Raw genomic sequence first — 22,603 nt, 5'->3', positions numbered from 1 at the left:
ATATGTTTTTTCCAGAAAACTGTTCTGATTTAGAAGAAGATTTGTAGAAATGGGCCTCAGGGTTAAGCATCACAGTGGGTGTCTACCTGAAGACGTGCTCCGGCTGGGCTCTCCTCTCCTCAGCTGGTCGATGCGAGACTTCCTCTCCGCCCCCGGCGGCTCTCCGACCGCGGGCCTCTCCCGGTCGCGCTCCCTCTCCCCCCGCTCCCTCTCGCGTTCCCTGTCGCGGGAGTTGGCGGCGCCCTGCGGCCGCCCGCGCCGGGACCTGGGCCCCTGCGGGTCCTCGCCCACCCGGTGGGCCGACTCGCTGGAGGGCGAGCGCAGGCGGCGGGAGCCGCCGCCGGCGGCGCCGCGGCTCTGGTTGCTGCCCATGCTGCTGCTGCGCTGCCCCACCTCGGGCGGGGGCTTGCGGAGCAGCGGCTGGGACATGAGGGGCTGCGGGGGCAGGGTTGGCAGCAACATGGCAGGCTCCTGGGGGAGCAGGGGGGCGATGAGGGGCCGGTTGGCACGGTCCCGTCCCGCCTGGAGGAGGCCTCCTCCTCCTCCTACTGCTGCTGCTGCTGCTGCTGCCGCCGCCGCCACCGCCGCCCCTCGCCTCGGCTGCTCAGCGAGGGTTCTCTCAGCGGGGAGGGGGGGCGGGGCGCTGGCCATGGCCGTCTCCACGCCTCCTCCTCCTCCTCCTCCTATTGCTGTAATGTCACCGTTACAACATTGAAGGTGACGATTAATTGTTAAGCTAATAAAGAAGTGTTTTTGGCATTGAACAGTGAATGAATACATGTTACATTTCAGTTTTGCCTTTTAATTAAAATGAAGAAGAGACAAATAAATTACTGGACATATAAAATAAGTTTTTTTTTTTACACGGAAATAGCAGATCGACAAGCGTTGCAAACATGTAGATCTGCCATTTCTGCCATTTAAAATATTTGAAAACATTGAAACGGTCATGAAATGATGACAAAATAATTGCGATAATCTCAAATAATTGCGATCAGACGATCATTACGTAGCGGTAATAACTGACAAAACCCACCTCCTCCTCCTCCTCCTCCTGCTGCCCGTTCCCCGACCTCCTCGTCCGACCAGTCGCTGAAGTTGGCGTCCATCTTGGGGAGTGTCAAAGGCTCCGCGCTAGCGCCGCCGCCTCCCCCTCCCCCACTGCCGGCCCCGCCCCCTGGCGGGACGGTGCCCGCCCGCTGGTCCGACCTCAAGGAGGAGGACGGGGGCGGGGTCCGCGGCCCGCGCTTCCTCTTGCCCGCGGGCTGGTGAGCCGCCGTGGCCGCCGCCACCGCAGAGTCCTCGTCGGAGACCTCCGAGTCCACGCCGCGCTTCCTCTTCCGCTCCAGGGCCTTCTTCTTGGGGCCTTTGCGGGGGGAGTGCAGCAGCGGCGGCGGAGGGGGCGGGGCGCCGCCGTCTGCCCCGGGTGGGCAGCTGGCTCCAGGGGGCTCGGGGTTGAAGCGCTGGTCCGCTGCTCCTCCTCCTCCGGGAATTAGGGCTGTTAATGGAACGATTATGGCATTTTACATTAAAACGAAATAACCCGATGACCTGATGACGGTCTCAAAGACCGACATTTTATTCCCATTAAATCTTTTGATTTATTTTATGTTTACATGGCTGGAGGTTTTTTTCCCATTAAATCTGTTTTTATTTTATATTTACAATACAGCTAGTGTGCGGGACTTTTTTCTTTTCATGCAACCATTAATTGTCACGCAAATAATTGTTTTTGTCACTGGACCATTAGGAGTAGAAATTACATTTATTTTTCTGATTTAGGTTTCGTAATCAAAAGTTGCACAGGGGCAGAGATGACAAATAACTGAAATATACAAAGAAAAATTACGGACACTTACTATTTTCTACTTTCCAAAAAAAGATAAGAGTGTACAATGAAAAGAAATGGACCCTTACAGGTCCATTTGGCTTCATTTTATGCTTCCAAGAGTAAAATAATTGTTAAACATCTGCAGTTCTAATTTACATGAAGTCTACACAATTAGAGACCGCAGACGATTGTTATTTTGATTACCGTTTGCCCGTTATCTCTTCCTAATGCTAACAACATCAATACAGCATGGAATTGTGGACAAAGTCTTATCCAACAGTAACAAAATGTTCTACGTCTTGAGTCTGACATTAACAAAATATTCCAAGTCTTGAGTCTGAGAGGCTAAATCTCATCAAATGGTGGTCCGTGTGGCTCAAATGATATGAAACGGGTTGATGATCATAATGTGACAGGGCCTACCTCCTGCGGGGGCTCCCCCCGCCTCCTCGTCCTTGCGGCCCTTTTTTTGGCCTTTCCTCTGAGACTTGGTCTTCTTCTTGCCTTCCTCGTGACCCTGGGGCTCCTCGGGGCCCACGCTGGGCAGGAGGGAGGCGGCGGCCGTGACGGGGGGTGGCGGCGTTGGCGGTGGGGGGCTGGGCTCCCGCTGGTCTCTGCGAGCGTCGCGGAGGAGTGGGCCTCCAGCGTCCGAGGGGAGGAGGAGGTGCTCCCCCCCTCGCCGGTCGCCTCCCCTGCCCCGCTCCTCTTCGTGGCGGGCGCCACCACCGCGGCCCTCCCGCTTGTCGCCCGGTACTGCCGGGCGTCGCTCTTCGTCCTTCCAGCGGCCGGGCCTCTCGTCCAATAGGAGGGCTGCGCTGGGTGGGGTGCGGAGCAGAGGCTCCTGGGGGCGGACCACCTGGCTCAGCAGGCGATGCTTGTCCCCACCTGCATGCACACGCACACGCGCACACACACACACACACACACACACACACACACACAGAGTGTACTCTCATCGTCACAAAACATTGCAAAAGAACTTTGAGTTGAAATTGAGTCGAGTAGCTGCGACTACTGTGGGATTTTCCATTTAAAATGTATTTTTCGTTTTCTGCCATAAACTTACAGTAATAAATAAAGGTTTAACAGACTCTCTGTGCCGACTAGCAAGAGAGCAGCACTGTTTATCAAGACAACCGCAAACATGCCTATACTTCCCTTTAAGAGGTGTGTTTCCAAAGAGAAAAAGAGTGTGTCCCTTTAATAAATAATGTCCCTACTGTCAGGTGGAGGAAGACACACTGGGTTGGGGAGGAGGGGCTGGGGGTGGAGCTTGGCCTGCCCTCGGCCACTCGGGCGCTCACTTTTCTCATCGGCGCTGTTGTAGCCGTCGCTGTCTCCCGGTGTGAGGTCTCGCGCCACCCGCTTGGGAGACGGCCGCGGGCTGGGGCTGCTCTCTACCCTGTGCCTCTTACGACTGAGGAGGAGAGAGAAAAGGGGGAGAGAAGGAAAGCCCTTTAACATGAGGCAATGTTTATGGTGACCAATAACGGTGACTTTATAGAAGCTTAAACTTTATATTTTATTAATGGTGCCTTTATATAAGCCAGTTTTCTGAGCATATGCAATTGTATATACACACACACACACACTCCCAAAAACGTAGAGGGTAAGTTCAAAGATTTTAGGCCATATTATGATTTGTCGCTTACATATCTGTACAGAATATTACTATCTAGCTGCTAACATGCATTCCAAACAAGTTATGTCACAGGTCTTGAGTTGACGCAATCTTGACCAATGTTCTCTGCCGGTACGAATAGCCAAATATATTAAAAAGAAACATCAAAAAACATCAAAAATGTCATGCTAAAACATTGACCTACAGTGAATTCTAAAGAATGGCTGCAGTCTTACGAAAGGCAAGCTAGACCTATCTGTGACATCACACGGTCACAGTGTTGCCATCCAGGACTGGGGAAGGCGGGAGGATATGGGTAAATTTTGTCCCAATTTCTAACATTGTAATGTAACTTTAAAAGGTACAGACATTCCTACAAATGTCTGCCGTAAACGGTGTGGTAAAATCAGTGTTGTTGTTGTTGACAGCTTGTGCAGAACTTTCAATAGAGGGTATGCGCATGCATAAAGTGACAAATCGAGTGGCAAAGTGAGGGGCAAACTGGCAAAGTGAGTTTAATGTTGTTTAACGTCGTTTAATGCAATCATATTGGACTTTTCTGTTTGGATGTATGAGCTGTCAAGGCTAGAAAGATTTTTGCAGGCATTCCTGCATAACTTCCTGGTTTGATGATGATGTCACACGCATACCCTCTATTCAAAGGATGTTAAATTCTGCACACCCCCGAAGATCATTAGGATTTTCTGGAGGATTTAACATTATTGTGGTCAAACTATTGCTAGTTTAACCACTATGTATGTGAAGGAGTCTTGAGCTACAGCGATGGCCGAGGTCAGAGTTACGCTGGCTCTGCTGATACGTGCCTGGTTTTGCGCTCCTCGTGGGCGTCTCGCACCGCCCGCTCGTCTCTGGGGTCGTCCCTTCTGTCGCGGCGGTCCTCGCGCTTCTCCCGCTCCTCCCATTCCCGCTGCCTCTCCCTCTCCCGCTCCCTCTCCCGCTGCTCGCGCTCCCTCTCTCGCTCCTTCCTCTCGCGGTCGCGCTCCTCGCGCTCCCGTTCCCTGTCGCGCTCCTCACGCTCCCGCTCCCTCTCGCGCTCCCTCGTCTCTCGCTCGCGCTCCCTCTCCCTGGCCCGCTCTCTCTCCGCCTCCTTCTCCCTCTCGCGCTCCTTCTCCTTCTCCCTCTCCCGTTCCCGCTCTCTGTCGCGGTCGCGGCCCCTGTCGTCCCTTCTGTCCTCGCCTCCTCTGTCCACACGGCGCTCGTCCCTCCTGTCGTCTCTCTCCGACTCCTCCCTGCTGCCCTGGTGTCTACTGGGAGAAGACACTCTTGGCTCTGAAAGAAACACAAGGCATTCGGTTAAGAACAACCAATGGCATTAGTGGTGGGGAAAAAAATCGATTAGTCAATTAATCGCGATGCCATCATGGGCGATAATTCATCGATGCACAAATGTCAAACATCGATTATATAATGTATTTTTTTTACCGGAGCAAAAGGGCGGAACTAATCTGCGACTGCGCTGCGTCGTCGTACCGGACTGTTTAGAGTGACGCACACAGCGCTCGCACACGCTTTAGCTTTCAACAACCAAAACAACGAGTTACCAACGCGGAGGGGAAGAGAAAAAAGAAAGGGACAGAAAGGGAACATTTTGGATCGTATGAGGTTGAGGGGACACGAGAACTCGATAAAACTCACACCATCGACCGCCTGTGAAATGTGGCCGAGATGGGACGATGTGGTGTGGCTCCAAAGTGCTAACATGGCCCGGAATCCATCGCTCCCCACGACCGAATGTGAACGTAAATCCTTTGCAATAAAAGTGCCGATGGACTTCGTAATTCTAGTCGCCTTTTCTGAGTGCATGGGCAGCTGTCCGTGTGTTCGGGATCGGGATGGTTGTCTTGACTGCATCTCTGGATGTCAGTGGGCAATATGGTACACTGAGTGTATCGAGTTACCGTGTCCCCTCAACATCATAGAATCCAAAATGTTGCCATACACTTGTAAAATACTTTAAACCAAATGCTCCTTAATGTGTGCAAACAAACAGAAAAGTGCAACATATAGTCTCAAGAACTGACCCAAAGCTTCCTTAATGACACTTCAGTAACTGAAAATTAAATCCCTGAATAAGGAAACAAAGAAAAGCACCTTTTTTTGTCCTAACAAAGAATAAAGGCAATTTGACAGAGTGCTGCTGACCTCAACCGAAATCCTGCCCATGTATTTCTATGACATGACACCTTATGTCATTATTAATATATATTTATTGTATGCTTGTACAAACTCATTCTTTTTTTTTTAAAGAAAGCTGCTTATTGCTGTTCTGTATTTGGCCACGGCACGGACACCCATCTGAAAATATTTTCTTCTATGGGCCCCCCCAGAAGCAAAGACTTGAGTTAAAAACGTGCACTGTGAAAGAATATATATATTCATAATCATTATAAAGCACTTTGTTTATTAGTCACACAGTGACTGAGTGATTAACAGTGAGTGATTAATCATGATTAATCGGGATTAATCGAATCGTAACATAGCCCAATTAATCAGGATTAATCGGGATTAATCGAATCGTGACCCTCGGAAACGATGTGTAATCGCATCGCCAGGTACCTGGCGATATCCGCCACTAAATGGCATGTCCCTTTGAATGTGTCCAGCACATTGTACGCCATTTCATCTCCACCAGGCGATGCATTCGCTCCTCTGTGTGTGTGCGTGTGCGTGTGTGTGTGTGTAGCTAATATGGCATGTTACTGGGCAGATGAGCGCCATTTCTTGTGCATGCTGAGAGCAGGCCACAGACCTCAACTTTCAAATTACCCATAGTCCCAGTATTAAGATTCAAATCCGCTTTCAGTTTCTAGTGCCATGTAGAAACTAAACGCACTCAACACCTGACTCATTCTTCGATTTAGTTGTCAACGAGACACAAAAGGCTGACTAAAACTCAAATCAAAATGAACCCTGCAAGTCTCCCCTACCTCTGTCTCGGTTGTCCCTGCGATCGTGGCCTCCTCGCCTGTCGTAGGAGGAGTCTCTTCCCTGCTCCCGGCGGTCGCCCTCGTAGCGGTCGCGGTCGCGCTCCGAGCTCCTCTCTGAGCCGCGGTCCGCAGCGCTGCGCTCCGCGCTCCTCTCGCGCACGCTGCCGCCCCGCGACTCCCAGCTGTCATGGCTGCTCTCCAGCTGAGAGCCCCTGGCGTTTCTGCTGGAGGCTGATGGAAGAGGGAAAGACACATTGATGTCACAGCCATGTGGTGCTTTGGGTGAGTCTTAATCGTCCTAGCCTGGTTCCAGCCCCTGAGTCGCTAGCCACGGGCTGCCCCTTTGCGACACTCAAAAGTATGTTCTGGCTGATTCAGGTCTGGTGGCGCCGCCTATGGCGGGGAAGACTCGGTTGAAAATCTGCATGGCCAAAACAGTGTCGTTGCAACACGATGACGTCAATAACTAGCGATCGGACAGTGTTTTCTCTAAGGCTGTGTTGGTCACCCAAATATAGGAGCATAATTATGTTTGTAAATGGCCCGTTGATAAATACAGTTTGGCGATTCTTAGAATCATCTTCATCCGACATATTCTACCGTGTTTGTTTGGTTAGCAACATGTTAGCCACAACATGAATAAAGGCCAAGACGGAAATAGCAAGACACAGGATCTGGTTTACATCCCCTGTCTGTGTGATGTGGCACACACCTTTTACGGAGACGGGAAGCAGGTTGAAGTCTATTCATTCCATGGGAGAATGAACGTGAACACAGCTTCTGAACCATTCTTTAGCTCCATGGTTACTGAACTAAATATTGGACCCAATCATCACATGGCTCACGTCCAAGAAGTTCATACTAAAATGCCTTTTTTTTTTTTGGCGAGACAAATCATGAGAAAATCTACTTTGTTATCCACTGCTCTATCCCATCAACACACTCTTGCGAGATTTGGGAAGATATCCGAAGTGTCGAGCTGCAGTCTGACGGACGACACAGAGGGGTTTGGCCCCATATTTAAGATGATATTCCATATGTGAAATGAATGGACATATTAAAAGTGAAATGCTCAATAATAGAACGGTCTTGGTTGATGGGGGCAGATTTTTGGAATCATGGTAATTTGCCATCTGTTATTTATTATTTCACGTTCACATTCACAATCAGGTGAAAATGTTTTGAAAATACATTCTACATTTTTCAACATGGAAATAATTATGCCGATTATTCAGAAACGTATCGCAATTATCTCAAATAATTGTGATTAGGCGAGAATGTAATAATTGTGTCGGCGTATGATGAGAGCATAAATCGAACCCTTTCATGTTCCAACCTTTCTCCGCCGTGTCGGCAGCGCGGCCCCTCCCTCGGCCGTTCCTCTCCGAGCGGACTTCCCCGGCCCTCCCGTCGTCTCGTCCCCCATGAGCACCTCTCCCTCCGTAGCCCTTCTCCTCCTGGGGAGGAGGTGGAAGCTCCTCCTTCCTGTCCTTGTCCCTGTCCTTGTCCCGGGCGTCCTTGCTGTCACGCTCCCTGTCGCTCCGCTCCCTGTCGCGCTCACGCCGCTCCAGAGACTCCCGGCTGGAGCGGGTCTCCGCTCCCCTGCCGTCCCTGGGGTCCCGATGGTCGCCGCGAGACGCCTCCCTCCCTCGCTCGCGGCCGCCGTCGCGGCGCTCGCGGCCCTCGCGCTCGTCTCTGGACGAGGCCTGCTCCGAGTCGTAGTCGCGGTCGTCACGGCCGCTGTCCTTCTCGCGCTTGCTGCGGCTTTCTGTCCAGCGGGGGAAAGCAGAGAAACGTATGAAGAGAAGAACCTGAGAAGATTCTACAAATTTCTAATGAATCCTAACAGTTTTCTGAAAAATGTATGTTGCTATATCAGTAGTTCTCAAACCTTTTCATGTCAAGAACCCCCAAAATGATGTGTATTTTGACCACTGTTGTTACAGGGACCCGACAGAAGAAAGGATTGGAGTTAAATGTTGTGTTTGTTTCAAAGATTCCGTGCCACGCTATGAGCTTGTATATCTTCTATTTTTGAATAGCCATGAAGTATAAAATAATGGTTAAAATCACACAGATGCTTTGCTGGATTTAATGGTTTAAACAGGAAATAACCACAATCACGCACAACTGGAGAAAAATGTAAAAGTCTGAATGAGTTTTAAAGTCCCTGGTTTTAAATGTGTTACTTAAAAAATAAAATAAAACTACTGGTTCAAATTAGGACGTCGTGTGCAGCTCAACGAAAGCTATTTCATCCTAGTGTACGACAGGACGATTTCACCATAAATACAAATCACTGCGATACGATTATTCGTCTTTTCATCACGATAAATGATAAGGATTATCGTCCTGACCCGAGATATAAATCCACAACTGTGAACAGAAGCATGGAAGTCTAACGGCGAACATTTAACCCATTTTGACCCAAGATCAGATTCTAAAAATGGCTGTTTGAAAATGACAGTTTTCGGAAAAGGCTATGTTTCTACGTCAGTCGTTCTTCGACAGACCTACATTTTTAGAATGTGATCTCAGGTCAGAATGGGTTAATCAGACCAGTGTGTGTCCAGTGGAAACCTCGTATGAATCTGATCTCAGGTCAGAATGGGTGTCAAAGGAACATTTACCATCCCTGCGCTCGTGCCTGCGCTCCTGGACGGGCGGCGGGCTCCTCTCCCTCTCGCCGCGGCTCCTCTCGCGGCCCGGCGACGAGTGTCGCCGGGTGGCGGCCGGGCTGGAGCGCTCCGAGCGCCGGTGGGAGGGAGACGAGGAGGGGAGGGGCGAGCGGGAGCACCTGGAGGACGAGCCTCCTCCTCCCGGGGCCGAGGGAGAGGTGGGGGCGGCGTCGCCCCCGCCGCTGCTGCGGTGGTGGTGGTGGTGGTGGTGGTAGGCCGGCGAGAGCGAGCGGCCCCGGCGGCGCGGAGATGGCGAGGAGTGCCTCTGGGCGGACGAACCGGAGTGGGAGGAAGGGGAGTGGTGGCGAGGGGGGGAGGTGGGCGTCCGCTGGCGGTGAGGGGGACTGGGAGACCTGCAGGGCACAGAAGAGAACATATTAATGCACAACGCAATTCGGGCGGGTGCTTGCAGAGGTAGTAGAGGTTTATGAATTTGCCATTCCGTTTCTCTATAAAGTTGAATTTTGCCACTACCGTCATAAACTAAACCGGTTTGTCCCGATGTCCTGGGCATCTTTGTAAAGTTAGTAAGAAGCAGGTAAAGAATAACTTGAGCAGACGAACAGCTGTCACGTTCCCATTCACTCTAGCTGTTAGCTGCTTTTTCACCGCAGCCGCTCTCTGTGGATTTGTCTATTTAGTGCAATGAACGAAAGTGACTCATAGGCTTCTAAAAGTCAAAATGATGCTTCATTCAACATGACCCCTCACTTCACACGTGTGATGTTTTTCATAAATGAATGCTCTACTTGACCACACAAAAGCACCGAAGCTTGCAGGTCTGCTATTTTTGCCAATTTTGACATTTGAATCCTGAAAAGTCCATCTTGGACAATAATTATAATTATAATAAAGATGTAAAATAAAAACGTGGCTGACCTGCGAGGAGGGGAGGGCAGCACGGGGGTCTTCTGGGACGAGGCTTTAGGGGAGGAGGGGGATTTCTTCCTGGCCGGAGGAGGAGACAGCTCTCTGCAGGGAGACGACACACTTCCTGAACGCTCCTCTGACATCACAGACCGCTTGGCCTTGTGGGAGCTGTGGGAGCGGTCCCTGAAAGAACACACATAAAAACATCTGTTTAAGACAAGGAAGGGTTGGGTTCCCAAACCTTTCAGGCATCGACCCCCCAAAATGATCATATTTCAACTGGGGACCCCCCAAATATTTCAACTGGGGATCCACCAAAACTCTGAGAGTTACAGACTCTCAGAGTTACAGACCAGAACTCTCAGTTATGGGGGTCCATGTAATTAAAAGGTTTGAGAACCACTGATCCAGGAATAAATACAAATTCCATTAATAGTTGTTAATGTGCAGCTACAAGTTAGCAAAGATAATGTAAATAGAACAGTAAGGCAGTCAAGACAACATCAACTGAAGCGTTAAAAACTTGAAATCGTCATGTGATAAATGACGTGATATCGGAATAGCACAGACTGGCATAGAGTCGCCGATACTGCATTTTAAGCAGTATCGGCAGCTTTTCCGATACTGGTGAACAACACTAAACTATTTAGGCATTTAGCAGATGCTCTTAATCCAGAGCGACTTACATTAAGCAAGAACAAAAAGCATGGCAATACATCACATACATAAAAAGTAGTTATCATGAAACATGCGTAAGGTAAGACCGTAACAGTGGAATATCTATGTAATGAAACTATACATATAAACTATACATACTATACTATTCATATATACTATAAAGTGCTATGACTACATAAAATGCGATTCTAGTGCTATCTGCGTAACATGCTATAAGTCTGTATAAAATGCTATCATCAGTACCTTCGTTTCTCCTTCTTCTCCTTGTGTTTCTCAGCATCTCTCCCACGGTCCTTCCCCTCTTTGGGGGTCTTCTCATCAGACTTGTCTTTGTTCTTGTGCTTGCCCTTGTGCTTCTTCCCCGTCGGCGGGGGGTCAGCGGGGGGCACCAGGGGAAGGGGGCTGGGGGTACGCGGACCTTTCTTCTTGCTGTGGCTCCCTTTAGAGGACCTGGATAAAGAGGAAATCATTAAACCACTGAACTACAACCTCCCACGGAAGCTGCATAAATAAACAACGCTAAAAGGAGTAGTTCACCCATAAAATGCCAGGGCGAAAGCTGTCTAAAAAACACTGGAACACACATTATTAGAGAAACAGCCTCCTAACCTAGCGGAGTCTGACACGGGGGAGGACACAGATATCTTCTTCTCCTTCTTCCCAGAGCCTGGGGTTTTGTTTCCACTCTTGTTGTGTTTGGGGGAACCGTTTGACTTCCGGGACGAGGGGGAGTCCTTGGAGCTGGAGCGCTCAGGAGACACCTGAGAGCAGGACAACGGACAAGACAAGGCACTTTTATTTGTATAGCACATTTCGACATCAAGGCAATTCAATGTGCTTTACGCAGAACATCAAGCAAAGGAAACACAATTAAAAATAAAAGATATGGTTACAGTGCAGAAGAGAAAGAGAAAAGAAAAGTAACTCAATCAAAGGTAGCGGCAAACAGAACCGTCTTTAGTTGTGTTTTACAAGAAGTGGCAGCAGACTTGCAGTTTTCTACAGTTCGTTCCAGAGTATGTGGTGCATAAAAACTAAATGCTGCTTCCCCACGTTTATAGTTCTGTAGTAACAGAAAGCAAAGAGCTTGTAAATCTGCAATTTTCAGTGACGACACCGGCATACAACTAAGTATGAATATAGAGTCTGTTGGACTCTGGATGACTGAAGTCAGTCGTGGCGACATGCTGCTAGTTGGACATTACCTTGGAGCTGCTGGTGCGTGCCTTGGTCAGCGGCTCCTCTTTCTTGATGACGATCTCCTCTCTCTTCTCCTGGTTCTCCTGCTCCAGCTTCATCAGCTCACGCTGGATCTTCTGCCGCTTCATCTCCAGGGACAACTCGTAGTCGTAGTCGCCAATGTCCGAGTCTAAAGAAACCCCCAAAGCATACAGTCACTCAGAGACACTATAGGACAACTCATGGTGGTCAATGTCAGAGTCTAAAGAAAGAAAATCACACCTGTGAGAACCGAGTGGTGCAACTCCCCTCTCTCTCTCTCTCATTAGCAGGCAACAGTGCTGTCACTGTCTCTCTGTTTCTGGCAAACGGCGCCCCTACTGGTACTAATAGTCATATACTGGTGCTCATTAACGTACACATAGGTCAGGGGTCGGCAACCGGCGGCTCAAGAGCCGCTTGCGGCTCTTGAGCACTCCCCTAGTGGCTCCCTGTAGCATTACAAAAGAATCTATGAAAATGTATAATGTTTATTTTTTCACATTTTTATTTTTCATTTATGGTTTCTGTAGGAGGCCAAACGTGACAGAAACATTCTTAAGTTTCCCAATTTTGTAAAAAGTGTGTAGAATAAATATTATGATGGATTGCCTGTAGCCTATGCTTAATCTGCAGTATAGCCCTGAAACATGACTGTCAGTCATGACGCAACAGCAGCCTGTTTTACGCAATCGCAGTCCAAACGTGTATATAAACATTCCGATTTAAAATATAAAGTCCTCGCCACATGTGCCACGGGAGTTAGAAATGTGCTGGTACAGCGATTAGCATTGCTGCATCCCGCGTTGTTTAATAAAAAGCATTTTTATCCGACCGCCCCTTTTCTCAAACGTGGTTGGGAAACAGTTGCACACCGGGTGGGGGCGCGTAGTTGAAAGCCAATGGCCAGTAAATAACTGCTCGGATAAAAATGCTTTTTATTAAACAACGCGGGATGCAGCAATGCTAATCGCTGTACCAGCAACATTCTAACACCCGTGGCACATGTGGCGAGGACTTTATATTTGGAATCTGAATGTTTATGTACACGTTTACAATGTAAATGTAGCGATTGCGTAAAACAGGCTGCAGTTGCCATGACGCACCATGGCTAAATCTGCAGTGACAAACTATCAAACAATAAATAAAACGTGGCAAGCCATTCACAGACGGTGACTATATGAAGGAGTCATATAGACGTTTTATTATCTCCCGGGAATTATGTGAACATGAAGAAACTCGCATCTGGAGTATTATCCATCTTTGGATCAACGTACTTTTGTGAGCAGATATTCTCAAACATGAACTACATTAAATCCAAATACCGCACACGCCTCACCGATGAGAGCTTGCAGTCGTGTGTGAAGATTAAAGTGACATTTTACATGCCCAATGTTGAGAAGCTCTCCAGCGATGTCCACACACAGAAATCACATTAAACGGGTAAGAACACAATGCAAAAAACATGGCATAATAATGGAGGGTGCGTTGACTGCGTTCGGAAATGCGCACCGGGAGCGCACTCGCCTATTAGTTTGCATTGCACAGTGCGCTATTTCTGAACGGGCTTGAACCATAGCGCACTTTTTATTTTGATAGATAGGCTAATATCCACTTGCAGCCCTGTTGTCTTCATTATATAAGCATTTTAAGGCTTACATTTTTTTTGCGGCTCCAGATAGATTTTGAATTAGTTTTTTTGGTCGAAAATGGCTCATTCAACATCTTGGGTTGCCGACCCCTGACATAGGTGAACACATACACACATAGATGAACACAGACACACGGACATTGCTGTTCCTTGGAGTGGTTGCACCACTCAAAAACTAAGCATACAGTTGCACAGACAACGAACGTTAAGAGCATTCTAGAGCAGTGGTTCTCAACCTGGGGTTCCACACATGATTTGGGGGGGGGGGGAGGGTCGGAGACGACAGTGAAGTGATAATTTAAGGACTTTTAAGACCTTTTTAATAATAATTAAAAAAAAACATTTTTTCAAAAGTAATCTACAACCTATACTATCAAAACTGGTCAAACATTGGCCAATTAATAAAATAAGATAGAGGCAAAAACGTGAGGCAGTGTGAGCTTGTAGATTGGCTATTTTTACTATATTTATCTGTGGAACCAAGTCAAACGAAATTGAATGCCTCAACTCCTATATTCCAAGTGCTTACCGGTTCAAATTATGATAATTTTGGGGAACATTTGCACTACAAAGTGCTGGGTGCTGCTAGTTGATGCATGGGAGGTGGAAGGGGTACGGTATTTAGAAAGGGGTTCTCAAACATTTTCATGTCAAGGAAGGACCCCCACATTGACATTGCATTTGGCCACAGAGCCCCATCTGAAAAGATTTTAGAGATTTTTTTTTAATTTATTAAGAATTTGCTTCCAAAACAGTTGATCCCCGGGGGTCCCCGGACCCCACTTTGAGAACCACAGCTCCGACCTGAAGCTATGATTGGCCGTCGTGTGATAAAGAGCGGGAGACAGACAGGAAGTCGGTCAAACCTTCTCGGTTGCCTTCCCACTCAGCGGTCTCTTCCTCACTGGCAGGCGTGCGTTCCTTCGTTATCTTTATGTCCTCCTTCTCCCTGTGTCGGCCTCTGGACGAATCTCTCTTCTGTAACACACGCACGCACACACACACACACACACACACACACACACACACACACACACACACACACACACACACACACACACACACACACACACACACACACACACACACACACACACACACACACACACACACACACACACACACACACACACACACACACACACACACACACACACACACACACACACACACACTTAACCCCTTGGTTTTTGAAGAATAATTCTCTAGAATTGATTTTTCTTTTCTTTTACAAATGTTACGTTTGTAATCATATCGGTGCACTGACAGCCCGATACTGAAGGCCAACTAGCAGTTCATATTTGACAGAATTCAAAAGCAAAGTGTATGGAGGGAACAGTAAACTCTTCTCTAACTGTAGGGGATGTGGGCTCTTCTAGTTCTAAACTAAAGGACAGTAAACTCTACTCTAACTGTAGGGGATGTGGGCTCTTCTAGTTCTAAACTAAGGGACAGTAAACTCTACTCTAACTGTAGGTGATGTGGGCTCTTCTAGTTCTAAACTAAACTCTACTCTAACTGTAGGGGATGTGGGCTCTTCTAGTTCTAAACTAAAGGACAGTCAACTCTACTCTAACTGTAGGGGATGTGGGCTCTTCTAGTTCTAAACTAAAGGACAGTAAACTCTACTCTAACTGTAGGGGATGTGGGCTCTTCTAGTTCTAAACTAAAGGACAGTAAACTCTACTCTAACTGTAGGGGATGTGGGCTCTTCTAGTTCTAAACTAAAGGACAGTAAACTCTACTCTAACTGTAGGGGATGTGGGCTCTTCTAGTTCTAAACTAAAGGACAGTAAACTCTACTCTAACTGTAGGGGATGTGGGCTCTTCTAGTTCTAAACTAAAGGACAGTAAACTCTACTCTAACTGTAGGGGATGTGGGCTCTTCTAGTTCTAAACTAAAGGACAGTAAACTCTACTCTAACTGTAGGGGATGTGGGCTCTTCTAGTTCTAAACTAAAGGACAGTAAACTCACTCTAACTGTAGGGGATGTGGGCTCTTCTAGTTCTAAACTAAAGGACAGTAAACTCTACTCTAACTGTAGGGGATGTGGGCTCTTCTAGTTCTAAACTAAAGGACAGTAAACTCTACTCTAACTGTAGGGGATGTGGGCTCTTCTAGTTCTAAACTAAAGGACAGTAAACTCTACTCTAACTGTAGGGGATGTGGGCTCTTCTAGTTCTAAACTAAAGGACAGTAAACTCACTCTAACTGTAGGGGATGTGGGCTCTTCTAGTTCTCGCTTCAGATTCTCTGGGTCAACATCCTGTCGCTTGTTCTTCATCCTCTCCCGCAGATCACCAGTGGGTCTCTCTGCTGACCTGCTCCACGCGCATGCGCACGCACACACACACACACACACCCACACGCAAATACGCACACACACACACACACACACACACACACAGTGAGACAGCAATAAAGCATGTAGGATGGACCAAGAATATTTGAAAGCCAAAAACCGAGCCAAGTTGGAAAGATCACCTTACCTGCTAAAACTAAATCCCTTGCCCCGTGGCTGAGTTCCATGTGTGTAGCGACAAGTGTTGCCGTAACTGCAAATACCGGTTTTCAACCAATTTCTACAATGACTCTGAAGAATGACACAAACACACACACAGTGGCATTCATTACAATGCAGGCATTTAGTAGATGCTCTGTTATCCACATCCTAGTCAACAAACTACAAATAAAGTCACGTACTATCGTCCCCTTTTATGTCTAACATTGTTACTTTTCAGGATTAAAAAAATGTAAAGTAACAGATGTACAAGCTTGTTGTGGATCTGTTACTTTTGATGCTTTTGTTTGAAGTTGTAGTATGATCAAGTAGGGCGTTAATTTACAGGGGGGGGGGGGGGGGGGGACACAAAAAGCTAAAATATGGAGATAGGTTTCTAGCCAACAGCGATGATATGTAGAGTTACAGAGAGAATAATGTGAATGTAGTGCCTCAAGAGCAACTAAGACAAGAGGTAAACATCACACCTAGCATCTGTCCATAAACATGGCATCTAAATAATTAACATAATTTTGTCAAGCAAAACTAATTCTAAATTACAAAAGTGTGTGAACAAGTAACCAACATAATATATCTAATGACACTGTTACTGTCATCATTGCTGGCATATAAAAAACACGCCATAACATCATCAGCTACAATAGCTTCATCAAATAGTGCGCACACAAAACTGCACACATCGTATACATCAGATGAAGCACATAAGATAAAAGAGCAGTGCAGAACATTCAGAATAACACTGACTCTTCTTCACTTATTATGTGGGAGAATTCATTCTTTGAATCCCTTTCAACATATACAAGCAAATATATGTGTTGCAAAACAAAGTGTATGGAACTTGTAATCCCCCTCAGTGGCAGACAACCCTACCATCAGAATAGAAATGTGTGGGGACTGGACTGGCAGTCTGGTACACTTGGTCAGAGGAACTGCTAGCAGGCGCCATGGGCCACACCTGATGCCAATTAGTCAATTAGCACTTGTCCAGCCTTCCAGACTAGGATATTTCCACATATAATCCCTTTTAAACAAACTCCCAGCACAAGAGAGGTTGCATTCTTTGTCAGTTCATTAGAAAGAGGACTTGCTCTCTGGTTGTGATACGCTTCAATCCTGTTTTTGCTCACACCGTTTCTACCATAGAGTAATAAAAGGATAGAAACCAAACCGGAGCGACAGCCCCACCCCCCACTATTTATTTCAGTGGAAGTTACTCAGTGGTGTTTTGAAGCACCCGGAAGAACTGTCTACTTCCGCATTTGACCACCACATTTTGGTGGTCAAATGCGGAAGTGCAAACAAGCGCTCAATGTCAAAGCCCAGCTGCACGGGGTTTCCTCGTCATGAATCCACGGGTGCGCCTGCAGTTCACGCTCTAACCACTAGGGCCGAGTACTTCAACCCTGGAGAGCCTCCCTGGGGGCTTGGTTTCTACAGGTGTCTGTGCAGCGTCACAGATCTGTCTACTCTACAGAAAGCCTAGAGTGCCACAAATGCAATGGCAAAAGGGTGAAGCAAAACACGGAGCGCTGTGTATTGTGTTCACAATACACAGGTTAAGTCAAGCGTATTATTTGTTTTCCTAGAAAATAAGAGAAAATGCCAACAGCAAACCAGTCAGCCTGGGCCCCTGAGTATCTCCAAGGCCCCCTGCCCTGCCCTGCCTGATAATGGCAATAAGCTGTACGTACGTCAACAGCATTACTCCCAGTGCTGGGGCCGAGTCTCTCGAACACGCTGGGCCGGCGGGACGGTGGTGCTGCTGCCGGGTTACTGGTGCTGCTGCTGGGGGCGGCGGTGGTGCTGCTGCTGTCCGATATGGTCTTCGAATTCTCCACTGTTACCTTCCGCCTTATCTTGGACATTCTGCAGGACTGGAACGAGACCACAGCAACAGTTAAGTTTCACATTTACAATTTAGGCATTTAGCAGACGCTCTTAATCCAGAGCAATTTACAGTAAGCCAGAACACCACAAAGGCATGCTTGCATATAAATAGTGATCTAGGTAAGGATCATCAGTAAACAAAGAACATTGTCAGTCTATCAGTAGAATATCCGTACATTGAAACTAGAAACACTAGGGATGTGCCGATGAGACATTTTGGCCGATACAATATCCGATATAATTAATTGCTGTTATGGCTGATAATCGATATTACCGATGTAATACATGACATGTAACAGGGTGTCTGCACTGCAGGCTTAAGCAAGTCACATTTAACTGAAATACCTTATATTTAATATTGTAAGCTTGTAGATCTGTTCAAGCTGTTACTTTGGGCTTGTTTATCTCTAAAGATTAATCAGACCGATACCGATTCATCAAAAAACTATTAGAATCGGCAGATACCGAGTTTTGTTTACCGATGTACCGTTTGCTGATTAATCTCCCATCACATTCTGCAGGACTTTAAATGAATGCATGTTAATTTTATCGTCATCTCCTTTGAGAATGATGGATAAATAAATACGTATATTATTTCAATAAGCCACTCATGGCATGTACATAATGCACACAGTCAGTGTCGGCACGGCTCATTTGTAAACATTAAATCAGGTTGACGTATAATCGTATATAGTCTCTTAACACAAGTGGTGAGTGAGGGACAGTGATTATTTCACTGTGGAGTCGACATGGACAACAAATATCATGTCACTGTTTTAAATGAATATTAGACCATTGGCGTCTCAACCAGTGGTCCTTCAGGGGGTCCCCAGCTAAATGATGGGGAGTTGGTAACTCACCAAATGGACCCTTAGCTCTGGTCCATATAGCAACGGCATTAGAGCTATGGACCAGAGCTAATGGACCCTTATAGATCTTTAACTCTTGAGCGCGTAACATCATGAAACCGAATGGACCCGTTCATTGTATGGTCTCAAAAGTTAAGTTATTGTTACACATCTGTAACAATAACTTAATGTAGACTTTTTTGTATCAACATTTGCCTGTCCTAATGGGGCCACATCAATACAGCAGAGCATGCATTGTGGACAAAATCTTATCCAACGACAACATACTCAAAGTCTTGTTCTTGGGTCTGAGAGGCTAAATCTCGTAAAGTCTGATAATGATGTACCGTGCATGTTCACAATCACATCATGTCAAAATGCTGTACCCCCTCCAACTGCACATAATCCCCATTTGCAACAGTTTTTATTGTATTTTGACACTTGCTTTGGCAATGAAAACTAAATGTTTTCTCATGTCAATAAAGCTCATTTGAATTGAATTGTATACTTTACTTTAATGTGCATAGTCACTAGTCAGTGCCCACCTAGCCTGTATCCCAAACGACAACAATATGAAGCATTTTGGGTTTGTTGTGCTCAGGGCTAAATGCTAACTCCAGAAACTCTGTGGCTAGTAAGCGACTGTTAGTCTGTTCCGAATTAATTCAAACTAAATAATGAAAGAGCCTAGGGTGGGTGGTGGTGTAGTGAACAGAGCCTACCTTTGAACAACACACACACAACAGCACATGCTAAAGCTAACGAGGTTAGCCTCGGCGTCTTAACGCGGGGCTAACTAACGAAGCTAAGCTATAGCAGAAGGCTAGCACAACAAAGCTCTCTCTCTCACACACACACACACACACACACACTCAGAATGTGAAGAGTTTGTCGTGTATGTCAAGAGTCCAAATAAGAGCCACTCACTGCCTTCAAGAGAAATAAACACTGAAGGTTTATTCTTTTATCTCAATGGAGGAGGAAGAACAACAAGAAGCAGTGGAGGAAAAACAAGATGCAGCTTCCCTGTGTGCCTTCATGTTGGCAACGAAGCTAATCGCGGAGGGACCGACGCGGTACTATCGGCGACGACAACGAGATGTGGTCAAAACTGGTGCTCATATCCGGGCTCAGCTCAGAGAGCTCAGCCCGCCCACTGTATCCGGTTATTGACCGGATCCGCAGCCTGCAGAGTGAGTTGATTGATTGATTGATTGATTGATTGATTGATTGATTGATTGATTGATTGATTGATTGATTGATTGATTGATTGATTGATTGATCGATTGATCGATTGATTGATTGATCGATCGATCCTCATAGCAGGGATCTTCAGTGAATCCCCACTATGAGGCTGGCCAAGCCAGGCTATAGTCTATAGAATGGGTACATTTCAAACTAAAGTATAGGTCAATACACAAATTGCTACATACAGTATAGTACTATAAGTACTATAGGTAGTACTATACTATAGGTACTATATAGTAGCCATTCAGTACTATATTTACACTACAGTACCATGGAATCGTCACGTGCATTTCCAAATCCAGTCAGTGTGTTGGTTGGTTGGTCACCCCAGGCAAGCCCCCACATATGGTGCCGAGGTCTTAAATTGTGACATCATGTGACATCATCAGGGATGGAGATGTGGAGACCCTGATGTCATAGTAAATGCGGCGTGCTGTCGTAGACTCGTAGTTAAGCCCATATATGGAGATCTCTGATGTGATCAATATTGTCCAGCAACTCTACATCTGACCTCAAGCCTCAAACCCTTAGATCTCCACATAATTATGGATATATATCAGAGCCTGTTCTGACATTCCATTATGTTGATCCTTCCCCATCCATCCTTCCTCTTCGATGTCTCCCTTTTGACTGATTCCAGTCCATTCAAATTTCAAACTCTAGACGGGCCTGCCCAAAAGTTATTAGTGCAGCCTCGCCCGGCAGCCTGCAAAAACTAGAGTTCTCAACAGGCCTGAAAATGAAGGCCCGTATACCAACATGGGCCGTCATCAAACGCTGTGCATTCAAAAGAATGTCCCCGCTACCACCTTTAGATCTCCATCTGATATTCCATATGTATATGGAGTGGACCTATATCTGACCTCATCAAACCATGTACACTCAAGACATGCTCGGATGCTCCTTATATGGCCAGTACAGAATTAATTCCGTGTTGATCTGACCCCCATGCCAAAGCGCCAGCGCTTGCCCAGTAGTCTGCCGTCAACGATGCGGATGCGTGCACGGGTACTCATATTGCATCGACTTCACCAAGAAACAGGCAATGTGATGTACAAGTTGGCAGGATTCTAAGGAAAGGTGAACTTGAAAACAATTGGACAAATAACCACATTGATATTATTTTTAATACATAATTCATAAAGGAAACAAGTTATGTATACATAAAACCTTTTTATATGGGTAGCAGATCAATTTCACACTGAATTACAACAATAAAAACAAGAGTTAAAATGAACAATGTCACAAAGCAGTAATGGCCTACAATTATTACAAAGTAGGATACAGAGATATGAATATGAGCAGGAGAAGTGGAGACTACCAATGTGAAATAACAGGCGAGGAAGGAAGGAACCACTATTAGGCTAAACACAGGTTGATAACAGACTGGACTTCAATTGTTTTTTTTTAAATGCGAATTATTCGCACGAATATATCGCGTCGCCAATTCGCCAGTTTGTAATGACCTTAAAGATCAGGTGCTGATCTCTATCACTTACTCCTACAGTATATCCCTAAACCTATTTGCCATTTTTTTTACTATTCTTTTAAAAGCTTTTACAATAGTTCAAATAGCAAATCTACAAGCTCACGTGTCAATGTAGATCGGCTAGTTGATATATATATATTTTTTAAATAGTAAAAAAAATATACCACAAAGTCTAATATCAAGAGCTTGGGCCAGTGGTCCAGGCGCATGCCACACAGCATGTCGCATGTTCGAGTCCCGTTCATGATGACCTTTGCTGCATGTCTCTCCCCCTCCATCTTTCTTGTCCATCTTCACTATCCACTATCAAAGGCAGAAAAAGCCAGTGGAACCCACTTTGAGAACTCCTGCTTTACATAATTCCATATCTTCTTTGCATGAGGTGCATCAACAAGGTGTGTACACTGTAGTGTACTACCTTCTTTTCATAGTTTTATTTCAGATAAGAATAATTCATGGAGCTTGCACAAAATCTAATTTGTAAACCTTTGATGTGAAAATATGATTCTCTCTTCAGATTCTTTTTAATGGTTGGTTTTTTTCAACCAAGTATCATGTTTTAGGTGGTTAAGTAAAAGAAGAGTGTTCATTTATTTTTCATTTGCTGCTTTCGTTTTAGCGTTTTTACGCAGATTTCTTTATTATCATTTACTACAGTCCTACTAGACCTCAGCTAATTACATCTGCCCACAAAAGATCACGGGATCTATTGAATGTGAAGGGGGAGATTACAAACTGACATATTGAGCCTACGACACAGTAAGGTATCCCCCTTCACATTCAGTGGATCCCGTATCTTTTGTGGACAGCTGGAATTTCCACAAACATTTGTAAAAAAAAAAAAGAAAAATGCCACTTGTTGGAATGCCCCCGCCCCGTCAAACAAAAGAAAGCAGCAAATGCAAAAATGTATCATCTTTTACATTCTCTGATAACCTAAAAAACAAGAAAAAACTAAACAAACTTGTCCTTTAAAATATTTCTGGATGGGGCGTCTGCATGTCACATGTTCTATTGTGATAAAAGATATCTGCCTCAAGGCTCAACCCCTGTGCAATGTTTTCAGGAAATTTGACTACTACTGATGCAGTCCACCACACACACACACACACAC

General features: G+C 46.2%; 1 protein-coding gene across 2 annotated transcripts in view; it reads right to left on the bottom strand.

The window, feature by feature from the left end:
- Positions 1 to 19,817, bottom strand: part of zc3h13 (zinc finger CCCH-type containing 13) — a 32,065-nt gene extending 12,248 nt beyond the window's left edge. For both annotated transcript variants that reach the window (XM_083758741.1, XM_083758742.1), the window contains exons 1-17: positions 19,680 to 19,817; positions 17,709 to 17,891; positions 15,986 to 16,089; positions 15,703 to 15,817; positions 14,362 to 14,473; positions 11,832 to 11,995; positions 11,236 to 11,387; positions 10,870 to 11,076; positions 9,958 to 10,131; positions 9,031 to 9,431; positions 7,737 to 8,168; positions 6,401 to 6,631; positions 4,277 to 4,742; positions 3,052 to 3,248; positions 2,255 to 2,716; positions 1,037 to 1,498; positions 87 to 683 (exon numbers count right to left, since the gene is read on the bottom strand). In XM_083758741.1, coding sequence (XP_083614867.1) covers positions 87 to 683; positions 1,037 to 1,498; positions 2,255 to 2,716; positions 3,052 to 3,248; positions 4,277 to 4,742; positions 6,401 to 6,631; positions 7,737 to 8,168; positions 9,031 to 9,431; positions 9,958 to 10,131; positions 10,870 to 11,076; positions 11,236 to 11,387; positions 11,832 to 11,995; positions 14,362 to 14,473; positions 15,703 to 15,817; positions 15,986 to 16,089; positions 17,709 to 17,882 — 4,450 coding nt within the window. In that variant the 5' untranslated portion in view covers positions 17,883 to 17,891; positions 19,680 to 19,817. The remainder of the gene's footprint in view (positions 1 to 86; positions 684 to 1,036; positions 1,499 to 2,254; positions 2,717 to 3,051; positions 3,249 to 4,276; positions 4,743 to 6,400; positions 6,632 to 7,736; positions 8,169 to 9,030; positions 9,432 to 9,957; positions 10,132 to 10,869; positions 11,077 to 11,235; positions 11,388 to 11,831; positions 11,996 to 14,361; positions 14,474 to 15,702; positions 15,818 to 15,985; positions 16,090 to 17,708; positions 17,892 to 19,679) is intronic.
- Positions 19,818 to 22,603: the final 2,786 nt, after the last annotated feature.

This window comes from Protomyctophum parallelum, assembly GCF_964188405.1.
Source record: "Protomyctophum parallelum genome assembly, chromosome: 23".
NCBI lineage: Eukaryota > Metazoa > Chordata > Actinopteri > Myctophiformes > Myctophidae > Protomyctophum > Protomyctophum parallelum.
This window is presented reverse-complemented; position numbering and strand designations above follow the sequence as displayed.